General features: G+C 44.4%; 1 protein-coding gene across 4 annotated transcripts in view; it reads left to right on the top strand.

The window, feature by feature from the left end:
* LOC139050587 (phospholipid-transporting ATPase ABCA3-like) overlaps positions 1 to 12,511 on the top strand; it is a 110,655-nt gene that overhangs the window by 60,153 nt on the left and 37,991 nt on the right. For 3 of the 4 annotated variants that reach the window (XM_070527149.1, XM_070527148.1, XM_070527151.1), the window contains 5 exons: positions 1,300 to 1,455; positions 2,094 to 2,304; positions 3,321 to 3,570; positions 5,613 to 5,704; positions 7,976 to 8,411. In XM_070527149.1, coding sequence (XP_070383250.1) covers positions 1,300 to 1,455; positions 2,094 to 2,304; positions 3,321 to 3,570; positions 5,613 to 5,704; positions 7,976 to 8,411 — 1,145 coding nt within the window. The remainder of the gene's footprint in view (positions 1 to 1,299; positions 1,456 to 2,093; positions 2,305 to 3,320; positions 3,571 to 5,612; positions 5,705 to 7,975; positions 8,412 to 12,511) is intronic. The other variant, XM_070527150.1, reaches the window with a different exon arrangement.

Raw genomic sequence — 12,511 nt, 5'->3', positions numbered from 1 at the left:
CAATGTCGTTTTTTTCTTCTTTATTTCTAATAAATACATTATTAATGTTGTTTTTAGTGTCACAAGTGTTGCAGCTGGGTCTAGCAATCTGGGCCCATTGTACAGGATTGTACGCAACACTTGTACAGTAGGTTCTTGAACCATGGCAGGTATGTATCTGTAAAGGTTAGCAAAGATACTTGCATTATTGAAAAATTGTAGTCACTTATTAATGAATCGGGGAACCAGGTACGGACTTCAGGAAAAGTTACTTCCCCTTAAATTTCGTGTCATTTATAGTCGGGAATGTGGCCCTATCATTACTTGCACTTTTACTGTTTCTAGTGCAGAAATTCTTGTTCGACCAGTTCATGTGCTTTTTTGCATGAAGTTTAGTGTGACACAATTGCCACCAAGACATACAATGAGCACTAGTGCACAACTGTTTATTTTTCATAACACAGATCCTGAATGTAACCTGAGCACAGGAGCAACTTGCTTCTTCATTTCTCTTCATTTTAAGGCATTCACTATGTAGCATGTACAGTGTGCTCCATTATTAAGGAGAACTGTTAGTAAAGGGCCAAAGTTAAATAAGGGAGACACAGCAGCAAGAGTTTTTCAGAGATAGAGGGCCTGATAGGAAGTGTCGGGCAGGCACCTATACGTACATAGTCATCCAGGCCTTTATGTCATATCGGGGCTGTACTAATCGATGATGGAGTGCTGAACAGGTGTTCTCTTTTGGAGTGGGTTGGGTTTTACATAGATATGGATGTAGCATTGCTCCAAGGCATTTCATTTAGTCCCCCACATTTTTGTGTAGGGATTGCATTGGGCTAAACTTCAGGCGTAAGCATTCTTACTGAAGCCAGCCATATTGGTACACCAGTATCTATTCTTTTTTGTTAATGATTTCGGCTTATTTTTTCCATCCCTGACTGGCATTGCATTTGTGCTTGATGGTAGCCTGCCGGAGTGACTCAGTGGCTATGGCATTGCTCTGCTGAGTGCAAGATCATGGGTTCGATTCCCAGCCATGCTGGCTGCATTTCGATAGGGCGGAATGCAAAAAAAAAAAGAAACACTCGTGTACCATGCTTTGGGTGCACATTAAAGAATTCCAGGTTGTCAAAAATTCAAAGATCCCACTGTGGCATCCATCATAGTAGTTGTGTTGCTTAAGATGTTACTTCCAATCAGTCCATCAAGCAATCGGCGTTTGACGTTCTTACTCTTGGAAAAGTAAGCCGCCTTTGCATGTTAGCCTCGTAGGTCTGCGACCTTCGGCAATGTGGTCTTTTCTCATTTGACTTGCAGCTCAAGGAAAGCCCAGAAGTGAGCTGGAAAGCGCACGTGAACGACGTCCTCACCAGCGTCGACTTGACCGAGAAACGTTCAGCGTTGGCGAAGGACCTCTCGGGCGGCATGAAGCGCAAGCTCTCCCTCGGCAATTCCATGATTGGAGACTCCAAGGTGAGGCTGTGCTGGAGCTGTTTTTGTTGTGCCATCTCTAGTTGCATTCCTAACTGTTGTGGCGCCGACTGCTGTCCTATACCATAAGCAATGGCTTTGTAATCAGCCCCTCTCATAACGCAGACAAATAGCAAATTCAAAAGAAGCTTGTTGGGGCACGCTATAACACAAGTGGTGTGAGCATCTCGAATTGGAAAGAAAAAAATTGACAAAAAAGTGTGGGGCAGGACTGGCCCGTACACGTCCACACACAGCTGACACGAGACAGCTTAATACACATAAGCAGGGGCAAGCTCGTGTAGCGTCTTCAAAATTTCGAAACCCTGTAATTAAGTTCTTTTTGGTTGACAGGAGTGCTCAAAGATAAGAAGTGGCTTAATAAGCATAAAAAGAATAGATGCTGCCAGGTGAGCTTTGCAAAGGAGCTGCAAAAAAGCCCTTGTTTATGCTTAGTTGTGCCCATTTTTTTTAGTAATGTATTGTCTCTGTTTCGGTTGTGACCTATCGAGCAAGACTGCAGCAGTGCCCAGCAGTCATAGTCATGAAAATCTGAGGGGGGCAGGTTTGCAAAGAAAGCTTTGCTTTAGAAATGCTGTAAGAGTCTTGTCCTTACTCGTGGCCTTTGGGTCCGCTCGCAGATCCTGATTTTAGACGAGCCGACAGCGGGCATGGACCCGCAGGCACGTCGTGCGGTCTGGACGCTGCTGCAAAACCTGCGCAGGAGCAAGACGATCCTGCTGACCACTCACTACATGGAGGAGGCTGACGCGTTGGGCGATCGCATCGCGTTCGTGGCCCACGGCAGGTTGCAGTGCTGCGGTTCCCCACTATTCCTCAAGAAGCGATATGGTTGGTTTGGCTCCCCCACTCTGCACCAATGGCTGCTTGCCCAATTGAAACAAGCACTCGTCAGAAAGAAATTAACAGTAAAAAATGATGTTTTGTGGTCGCTACAGATTTCTTGTTCACGATCTTGTGAGCAACTAGCATAAGGGCCCCGAGCCCTATGCCCCAGTCACACAGGCGAGGTTAATACTAGGAAGAGTGTAAAGCCTTCCTTTTAAGTTTTTGTTATGCTATTGCACCAAAGTTGCATCTATGCATGCATATTCAGTGACATTAAGCATCACAATGACAATTAGCTGCAGTGAACACAGGAAGCTTGTTTGCCAGTCATATTGTCATCGGAAAAATTTGCTTTCTGATGACAGCAGCTGTCCCCCCCCCCCCCCCCCCCTTACCAAGACGAATGGTGTTATAGTGATTGTTATTAGCTGTGGAAGGAAAATTTTGCTAGCTCCTCTCTAGTCTGAACCTGACAGAAGTGCAATCTGGGCAAAACATTCATGAGTTGCCATGTATTTCATGTGGGCCTTATATGCTCTTAACTCACGCCATTCTCAATGTTGCAGCATTTCTTAAAAAGTCTAATTACAGCTTGTGCAAGAGCAGTCCGTGTGAGAACAGTCTATGCAAGAGCAGTCTGTGCAAGAGCAGTTGGTGTAAGAGCAGTCGGTGTAAGAGCAGTGGAGGTTGGGGTCACCTAACTACTTATTAAGTGGCATGTTTGGTGAAGGTCTTCCATAATAAAAGCTTTATTTCCACCATTTGCCTTAGTACATGGAATCTGCATGATTTGTTTTCTGTACTTCAATTCCTCTCTCAATCCTTGTTTAGCATTACAGCTATTACCCCTATAATTTTCTTTCACATTGCTCATTGCACTGCATCCATTTTTTTTTCAATCTTTCTTCATGTTAGCCTCTGAGTTTCAGAAGCTAGCAAAAATGCCCTAAAGAATATTGAAAGGAGGATACTGACGCAATGGAAGATGCATTGAAAGCATGTTTTGCCTTCTCTTCCAGGAACTGGCTACCGCATGAGAATTGCCAAAGGAAGTAACTGCCGCCTCGGTGTTGTGACGGAAAAGGTCACTTCAGCCATTCCAGCAGCCCAGCTTACCTCGGACATTGGCCATGAAGCTATGTTCAACCTCGGCTTCCCACCAGCGTCCGATGTCATCCCGCTTCTGAAGAACCTTGAAGGAAACAAGGAGAGCCTTGGCATTGTGAGCCTTGGAATATCGGTCACAACCATGGAGGACGTGTTCATCAGGTACCCCTTGCAGATCTTGAAATTTTCAAAATGCCGCAGTGGCTGTTTGACACTTGAAGTGACCTTGCAGCTGTAGCACAAAGGGTGCAGCATTCTCTTGCTCAGCATGACGTCAAAGGTTTGATTCTCAGTTTGGTGCTCACATTTTAATGGAAGTGCAGAACCAAAGCCACTTGTGTGCTATGTATTGTGTATACATTGAAGGACGAGAAAAATAAGTAGAGTCGCATTAGTAGGTTACTACGCTTCTGTGAATATCAATTTTATGGTTACCAAGTCGAAGTGAATACAGCAGAATGCCATGGATAAGCTCCTCACTGTTTGGTTTTTTTCCAGCTACTACATTGTGTTTTGGAGTCCCGACCTAAAGCCTATTGGCACCTACGTATTGCATTCCCATTTGATATGTCGCCATTCTGTAATGTTCATGCATGTTATGTTACATTCCAGTGCAGCAGTCTCGTAAATGTGGTGGTGCAGAAGCAAGTGCAAAAGTACGAAATGTGAGGCATATGCAATCGCCAGTCCCGATACGCGTGTTGTGGCGTGGTTGTGTTTGCCGGCTCGCCAAAATCAGCTTTGACTCAAAACAGACATGTTGTGCGGTAAAGCATATTAGGAGTGGAAAGTGGCCACTGTTAGATAACATAGTACGTTTCAGACAGTACTGTGGCAATTTACCGTCTTCCTCACTGTTGTTTTCCCAGCTGTTATGTTTGTTTTCCACAGTCCCTCGAAAATTGTACCAACAGTGTTCTATTTTAGTAATAGTGTTGAGTAATTTTGAAGAAAATGGTTTGAATAGTTGTTGAATTTGCATAAAAAACTTGGTACACAACAATCAGAAGTTGGCAAATCTAAAAAACAGCTATATTCTTGTAGAGGTGATAAAGATAATCTCTGGGACCATTCTTAAAAAAAATGTAATTGACATTTTTGGGGGAATGTATGTCTGTGTGTCCATTGTGTCTAACATCTTTCAATCTATCTTGGGTCACTGGTTAGTCTGTGTTTTAATTGGTAGCGCATCAGGCAAATGTGCTGATGCAACCGAGTTTGGAACCGATTGTCGGACCAACTTTGGTCACTGGCTTTGTGCCACTCTTCAACGAACCTCCTCCACGCCAACTTTGATCATTGAGTAGACCACAATCTAATGGGTAGAGTATCATTAGAGCAATGCAACATAATTAAATTAATCCATTGTTGTGTCAGTCAATCGGTTGATCAAACAATCAGTCAGTTGTGTAAGCCGAATTGACAACATAAAACGGAGATTTGTTTGGCTTCCTCTTGTGGCCGTTTATCTGCACTGGCATAAACAAAAGAGGCTTGACTGTCGTCTCTTGAGGTTAAATGTTAGGAGTTATGTTAAGAGTTATGTGCTTGGCACATTATAGCCTGCCTGGCTGCTGCGCCATGAAAATCCCAAATCATCATCATCATCATCAAATGTTAGGAGCTCTACTCTTGCTGTTTGTTTGTAGAGCAGGAATCCAAACGAAGGAAGCACTTGGGTTGGGTCAGGGGAGAAAGAAACATAGCCGCCAGCATCCGTATCCACTTGATGCTGTGAAGCAAACTGACAGCTAAACGAAAAAGAAATTTTATCCAGATCCAATGCATACTTTGAAATCTGTGTGAAGCTTTTGTGAAATGATTAATCTAATTTGCCCGTTTCACTTCTGTGTCCTTGGTGTACAGGAAACTGGTGCATATGTATATGCTGTCGCACACCCATGCTATGCAGTTTGACTCAAAGAGCTAGTTAGCATGATAGAAGCACATACGTGCGATTGTGGCCTAATGGATAGAGCATCGGGCTGCTGTGCTGGGGGACCGAGGTGCTATCCCACCATCGGGCACGTAACTCATGTATTTTTTTTTGAAGTGTTATCTATTTGGCAAGACACCAGCAGCAGCACCCAGCAGGCCACTATCAGGAAAGTCTGGGAGAGATTAAATAAGAAAAGCTTTGTCTTTAAAACTACCCAGGTACAAAAGTGCGGTGTGAATGATGCACGCCGACTTGATTCTTGCAGGGTTGGCGAGTTGGCAGACATCAGCTTCGAGACGAGCGGCGCATCGTCCAGCTCTCACAACGGCACCGATCACATGGGCGGCCTGGTGCAAGGTGTGTGTCCACAGCTGTTAGCTGCCCTTTCCTTTGTAAAGAGGGTAGCTTAAATGAGGGAGCCATGCGTAAATGGTGCATCCTGCTAAATGACTGGTCCCTGCCTGATTTCTCACAGAGCTGGCATTTCGTTGTGCGTTTCATTTGATTCAGTTTTTGAGTGTTGCACTTCCCTGTTGTGTGATAGCTTGTGAGCTGGACGTGCTGAAGGCAAATGGTGTATCAGTCTAGGGTGCTCTATGCTTTATTGTTTCATGCTGACCTGCTGCGGTAGCTTAGCAGCTACGACGGTGCACTGCTGAGCTCGAGCTCGCAGGTTGATCCCAGCGGTTGCGGCCACATTCCGATGGGGGTCGAATGCAATGGTGCCCTTGTACTTAGATTTAGGGGCATGTTAAAAAACCCCAGGTGGCCGAAACTAGGCTGTAGTACCCCACTACAGCGTACCTCATAATCAGATTGTGCTTTTGGCTCGTAAAACCACAGAATTCAGTTTCTCAAATGCTTTATCCTCAGAAACGACTTCATTAGTGCGAAAACTGTAATTGTAGGGTACTATGCTATTCTTCCACAGTTTAGACACCCCGTGACGAACAGGGTCATTTGCATAGGCACATCCAGCCACAAAAGTTTATGGGCTACGGGATCTTGGAAAGCGTTCGATTCCCGAGCAGCCTGTAGCAGTAGCCAGTAAGACGGTATACGACAGTGTTGCCATATTCTAGTTGAGTCCCGAAATGCAAATGCTAGGCTCCATTGTGAGGTTGCAGAGATATGTAGCTTTTTCTCAGATTTCGTGGTCCGTAATATCTTGTGGCCTGGTGTACATACCAAAATCTGCACTGGCAATCTCAAAACTTTCCTTTTCTCATTCGTAGCCTGCTATTGACAGTTGCAAATTCGTATTTTTCTGCTTTCCGAGCACTCTTGGACAGCTAGCGCCATTTATGCAGTTATTCAGGAACTATTTAGTCAGTTTCGGTTCTTGGTTGTCTTTTTCCGCTTTGTGCAGATATTTAAGATGCCTCCAGAGAAGAGGCAGGGTTGGCACGATAAGCACTTGTACTTTCCAAGATGGCATCGGTGTCGCGCACCACTCATGAACAGAAATGTCGCATTTCTACAGGTACCAGTGTGTCTGCACGCGAGTTCTTGGACTTTGAAAGCAGCACTGACGCAGAAGACAATTTCAGTTTGTCATATTCCAGAACGGAGTTTGGCTTTCTTCGCTGAACTGCTTTATAGCTCCCATGTGTTGATATAAAGATATCCTGCATGTTCCAAAGGTCATAGTTCTCATCTGTAGAGTGTTAACCTCCTTCAATTGTGATCATTTGCCGATGGCTCTACAGGGAGTCGAGTTTAGCATGATAAGTTGGCGGAGAGTTGACCTCAGCACAGTGGTAAGGCTAGTCAATAGGGTGAACATTTTCTTTCATGTCGGAATAAATTTTTTACATAGAAGGATATTTTCTGGAAGCACAGGTACTCTGTCTTGAAAATGCTTACTCTGAAATTTTTTCAAGGTTTTCTTGTGCAAAGCAACCATGATATTTTTATATAACTTTTCTTTTTCTACAAAATTTTTGTTTCGAGATTTTTTGTTATACTGAAATTATTTTTTATAAACACATTGTTTGTTAGAGAATTTCTACCTCTTCAACTTGATACTCTGCACACTAGTATCAAGCATGACCTGTGATAGGGAAGAGTATATATTTACTAGACCCAAAAACTTCTGCTTGTGGATAAGGACCGACGGTTTCAATCTATGAGTTTGATGGGGAAATCCAGCACAATTCCCAAAAATGCATTTTATTCTTAATTATTGGTGGTTTACTACACCTCATTAATCATAAATGAGGCATGGCAGCTGACATAGTATTTTCACATTGCAGCCTTAAAACTGTCCAAACTTTACATCGCTTTCTTGCTTTCAAAAGCTCTGTTTGTAGTGTAAGAAACAGTTTTGGGCATCTAGAACCATTATTCTCTTGTATAGCTTGACTTAATGTCAAGTCCTTTTAAAGAGTTAAGGATAGAAATTGAGGCTAGGTGACAAGTAGTTACTGAAAGAATACAGCATGAATACAGACAGAGCTGGACGCTGCAGAAATCGTTGTACCTTATTGCCAACTTCCAGTGAAAAGTCAGTACAGGTCTTCTGTTGACATCGTACTGCATGTTGGCAAGCTCTCCTTACAAGGATATGTCCTGCTCTGTCCTTGTTCAATGCTGTAATCTGCTTCTCACCGTTTGCTCTCCCCACAGCGCTTTGGAAGAAGGTTGACGAGTGCCGGTACGTTTGCGTTGCAGACGACGAATACCCAACATTCCAACGCACAAGTGGCCTACCGCTGCTTGCACAGCAGGCCACGGCATTGTTTCGGAAGCGGTGGCACGCCACCAAGCGGCAGTACTTCCTTCCGATCCTCGCCGTTGTCATCCCCGTGGTCCTCTTTTTCCTGTACACCTTTCTCGACGTCCAGGACGCCGAGGCGACAACCATCAAGAAGCTCGTCTATGACATCGGCAGTTACGCCGGTTCGACAAACGGTTTCCTCAGCAACGGAACTTCGCCGCTGGGCAGGGTGGATTTCGTTGACGCGATGACTCAGCAAAGAGTGATGGTCAAGAAGGACGTGAAAGATCCCAACGACTTTCTTCTCAATGTGGCCCGGCACAGCCTTGCAGAGTACAACGGAAAGTGAGTGATTGTTACTCAAAACTACTTGATGGGCACATTGGTTGATACTTGGAGAAGTCATTTTGATGCAATAAGACGGTAACAAAGTTCTGAAGACAGGGCAGGCAGATAGGACAATGTTGGCACTTTAGCATTCGTGCTGTCCAGTTGTCACTTCTTTGTGTTTGTCTTATTTTTTGCTACAATGACTTCCTCAAGTGAATGTTTCAGTGTACCTATTTTTAGCTGCTACTAAACTCGTAGGAGCCTCATTACAGGCTCATAAGTACTGACGAGGGCACACGCGCAATCGTACAACTTCCAACACTGTCCCCCTGTTGCGTCTTCAGTGCGTCCTCCTAGCGTCCTCCTTGTGTATGTCCTATGTCTTTTGTGTGTGCTGCTTTGTGACTGCGTTTGCTTCCTACATGTCCTTGCATCCTCCATTACGTCTGTGCCCCATTTGTGCTGTGCTATAGTGCTTTCATGATATGCCTGCCACCAAGCCTACAATTTAAAGCATGTTTGCTACATGGCTTTTTTTTACTCTTGAACATAGCGGTTCATTTTGAACATAATTCAAATACAGTTTTTGTTGCTTGGGGTGGCTCTTGCTAGTGTTGCTTTAGCCTTTGGTGTCTGGCTTTTTGGAAAAGAAATGCTGTATGCATTGGTGCGCTGTGAACATTTCGATCTTTAAACCTTCGACGTTCAAAATTTTTCTAAAGATCTAGCATTGATCAGTAGTGAGCAAATGAAGGATAGCCTCAAGCTGAAGCCAACATTTAGACAAGGGAACTAACTGTCTTCTTTATGGCTTGTCATTGTCAGGATTTGTTTTTATCAAGGCAGTGTCCTGACAACGGCTAGTCTTGTTGAAGGCATATTCCAATTGTCACAACGTAACTGCAGCTTGCAGTTACGGCAACACAGTTACGGCAACAATGGGCAACAAGGCTTGCCTTGTTTGCCCATTGTGAATCACTTGAAGTCTTTATTGTCCCGGAACTGTGTCTTGTTTGGATTTCTGCATGGTTGATATTTTCTCTTGTTGATTTGGAATATACTGTGTCCCAGCTAACATTAGCCAAGCTGTTTAACAACAACAAAAGATTAACACGAAAGGTTTGAAAATACTGAACACAGTAAAAACTCATTAATTCGACCTTTGTTAATTCAGAAGATCGAATAATTCGGACTCGTCCTTTGGTCCTGTCAGGCGTATGCATTATTTATTGCAGTGAAACTCTCGTTAATTCGGACATATTTAGCTGCACATCAGTGAATTCGGACAACTCTCGTAGTTCGGCGACTGCTGTAGCGGCGCAGTAGTGTGGCACAAAAGAGCAAAAGTGGCGTTAGCGTCCACCGAAACAAAGCGGCGGAGTTTGCATCGCCATAGTCATTAGAAGGAATTTTGCATGAATGGCATCAACGCCATAACGCTGTGTGCCTATTTGTGCCTTTGAAGTCTCTATTCTTGCGTTTACCGTCGCACATAGCACCGCGTTGGCCGCGTACCTTTTGTGACTGCGTAGTTGCCATCCATGATCGCGTTGATAGCGACTGCAGTCTCGTCCGCGCTTGTTGCAGCAAACAGTAGTTTCGTTTTCACAAGTTTTCGAGGATGAAGAGCACCGGCTACATCGAGATGGACAGCGACCAGCATGGGTGAAAATATAGCATGGTAGTAAAAAGCCTCGTCAGATGAAGACGTGCACCGTGGCCGCACTGTGAAGGAAGTTGCGAGGCCTTCGCTACTGTGAGCACTAATCGGGCACGAGATGAGAATTGTGGCTTTTGCACTGCTTTTGTGCAAGATAGAAACGGCATTGGCTCATTCATTCAGCAAGTAAAAGCCTGTTGACGTGGTCAGCATTTGTTTATTGTTTTCTTGATACTCTCGACAATTGGACATTCGGTTAATTCGGACATTTCTTTTGGTCCTATGAAATCCGAATTAACGAAGTTTTACTGTAGTACATTTCAAATTGAATATCGAATCGAATAAAGAAAAAAGCCAAATATTGAATCAAATATTAAATTTTCACAAAGTTTAATGCTTCAAATAAGGGCGTGCGAATGTGCAAAAATTTTAAATATTATCGAATATTATGCACTCTGCGCTTGTTACAACAAATCCATGTGCAACAGACTTTTGGATTTAATGGACCATATTTCAGCCTTAGTTTGTTCTACCTATTTTATTAATGCAATGAAGTTCACTTTTAATGGACTGCGCTACAACGGACTATCGGCTGCAGCGGACGAAATTAGCAGCAATTTATCTCAAAATTGGGTGTATAAAATGTACTTTTGCTGTGTCGCCATGGGCTGCTAACTGACTTGTGAGGGTTCGCCTATGGTTGTGGCTCAATATCACGCGTGAGGGATCAAGGCGGGGCCGAAACTCGCGGTCTTCTTTCGCGCGCGAGGCACGTAGAGGGGGGGGGGGTGTGGAGAGAGTGGCTACTGCTTACGGCGCGGCTGCCGTATCTTGAACACGATCTGCAATGGGGACAAAGTGCTCGCCCGTGCGGGCATCATGTCTTGAAATCGATCTGTGATGTGAACAAAGCGCGCGCCCGTTATGCATATCTTCATTCCTATGCCTATGCAATATTGCGCATTCATCTAACTCGGGCGTCTGAGTCTGTCATATGAAGATGCTACTCTTATGGTTGAGGCATGGCATATCAACAATGGTGGAAGTGCGTGCATGAGTCAGCCTTTGATTACCTTACATAAGGAAGAGATCAAATGCCTTAACAGTTACCTCTCACGTAGACTGGCACGCTTACCCGATTGACATGAGATTATACCATTCCAGAGCATGTGCAGATGAATTTTGTGTCTTTCTTTTTTTGCCTCAGTCTCGTGAATTCGTGTTGTCCACTTCTCTTCTCTTGTGTCTGTGTCTGCATGCCTTACCCCTCCTTTGCATTTTGTATCCTTAACAACTAACTCAGCTTTCTGTCGTTCTTGGCCTAAGCCAGACCGACTTCAAGCAGCTGGCGCGTTGGTTCTTTATTCTATGGTGGAACTACGATGTAGATTACGCAACCTGAACATCAGGTCTGGTGGTTCCAATGCAGAGTGAAGTTGTGGTTTGCAAATGGTATACACATATTGTTACTTCAAAGATAAGTTATCATGTGCATGTTCCAAATTATTGCCGTCTTATGTTTCAATCTTTGCTGTTTCCAAAATGTCTGTGCGAAATTTATGCCACATAATGAATGCACCCCCCATCTTTGCTTTGGTATATTAGGGAAAAAAGCGTGTTCATCACGCGGGCATATGGGGTGCATAAGGGCCATCCCAACTTTACGACAGCTGGGTTATGGGTCACAGATCGTAAGGTCAATCTTTACGATAAACAAAACGACCGTGCATCATGTGGTTCAATGGCTGCTACGCACGTAGCTGTCACTGATGGCAAAAAACAGGTGCCGTCCGCGCAATTTCATTGTCAGGTTTGGCATGTGATTTGCCATCTGCCAAACATTCTGAATTCTGGAGTGTCATGGCTAGTTCATGTGATCCTATCCCTCCCCCCAACCCCTCTTTTTGTTCATCCGCCGTCCACACAAATGCATGCAACCAGGTCATGACACTTTCTCACCCACTGTGTAGATGCAAAGCTAACCTTGTGACGGGTTGATCGAAGCTACAAAAAGACACCAATATATGTCTACGAACGGCGACGGGAACGAGAGGCTGACTTACGGTGTCGCAAAGATGGCAGCCGTATTTGTACACTGCCATCCTGTACACTCGCTTTCGTTTGTGAGGCGGTTTGTCGACCTTCCGAGTGTCGCGTGGCTGCCGTAATGAAAATTCGTCGCTGGCCAATGTGGTAACAGACCGCAAGCCATTGTGAAGTGCTGCTTGCCGCTAGTATGTTTGTACAGAGGGCTCATAAGTGATCGATCCTGAGATCACGCTTGCAGGTCAGATTGATGGCCGTTGAAGCAGCATGAAGTTTGTTGCTGTGTATTAAACACAATACTTGTGCCCATTGGCAGCTTATTGGCTCTATCTTCACACATGCTTTTGCACTTCACAAAATAAGCACCACTTTTGCTGCCGTTTCCTCTGTCTGTGTCGCATTCTTGTTT

Source organism: Dermacentor albipictus, chromosome 10 (genome assembly GCF_038994185.2).
Source record: "Dermacentor albipictus isolate Rhodes 1998 colony chromosome 10, USDA_Dalb.pri_finalv2, whole genome shotgun sequence".
NCBI lineage: Eukaryota > Metazoa > Arthropoda > Arachnida > Ixodida > Ixodidae > Dermacentor > Dermacentor albipictus.
This window is presented reverse-complemented; position numbering and strand designations above follow the sequence as displayed.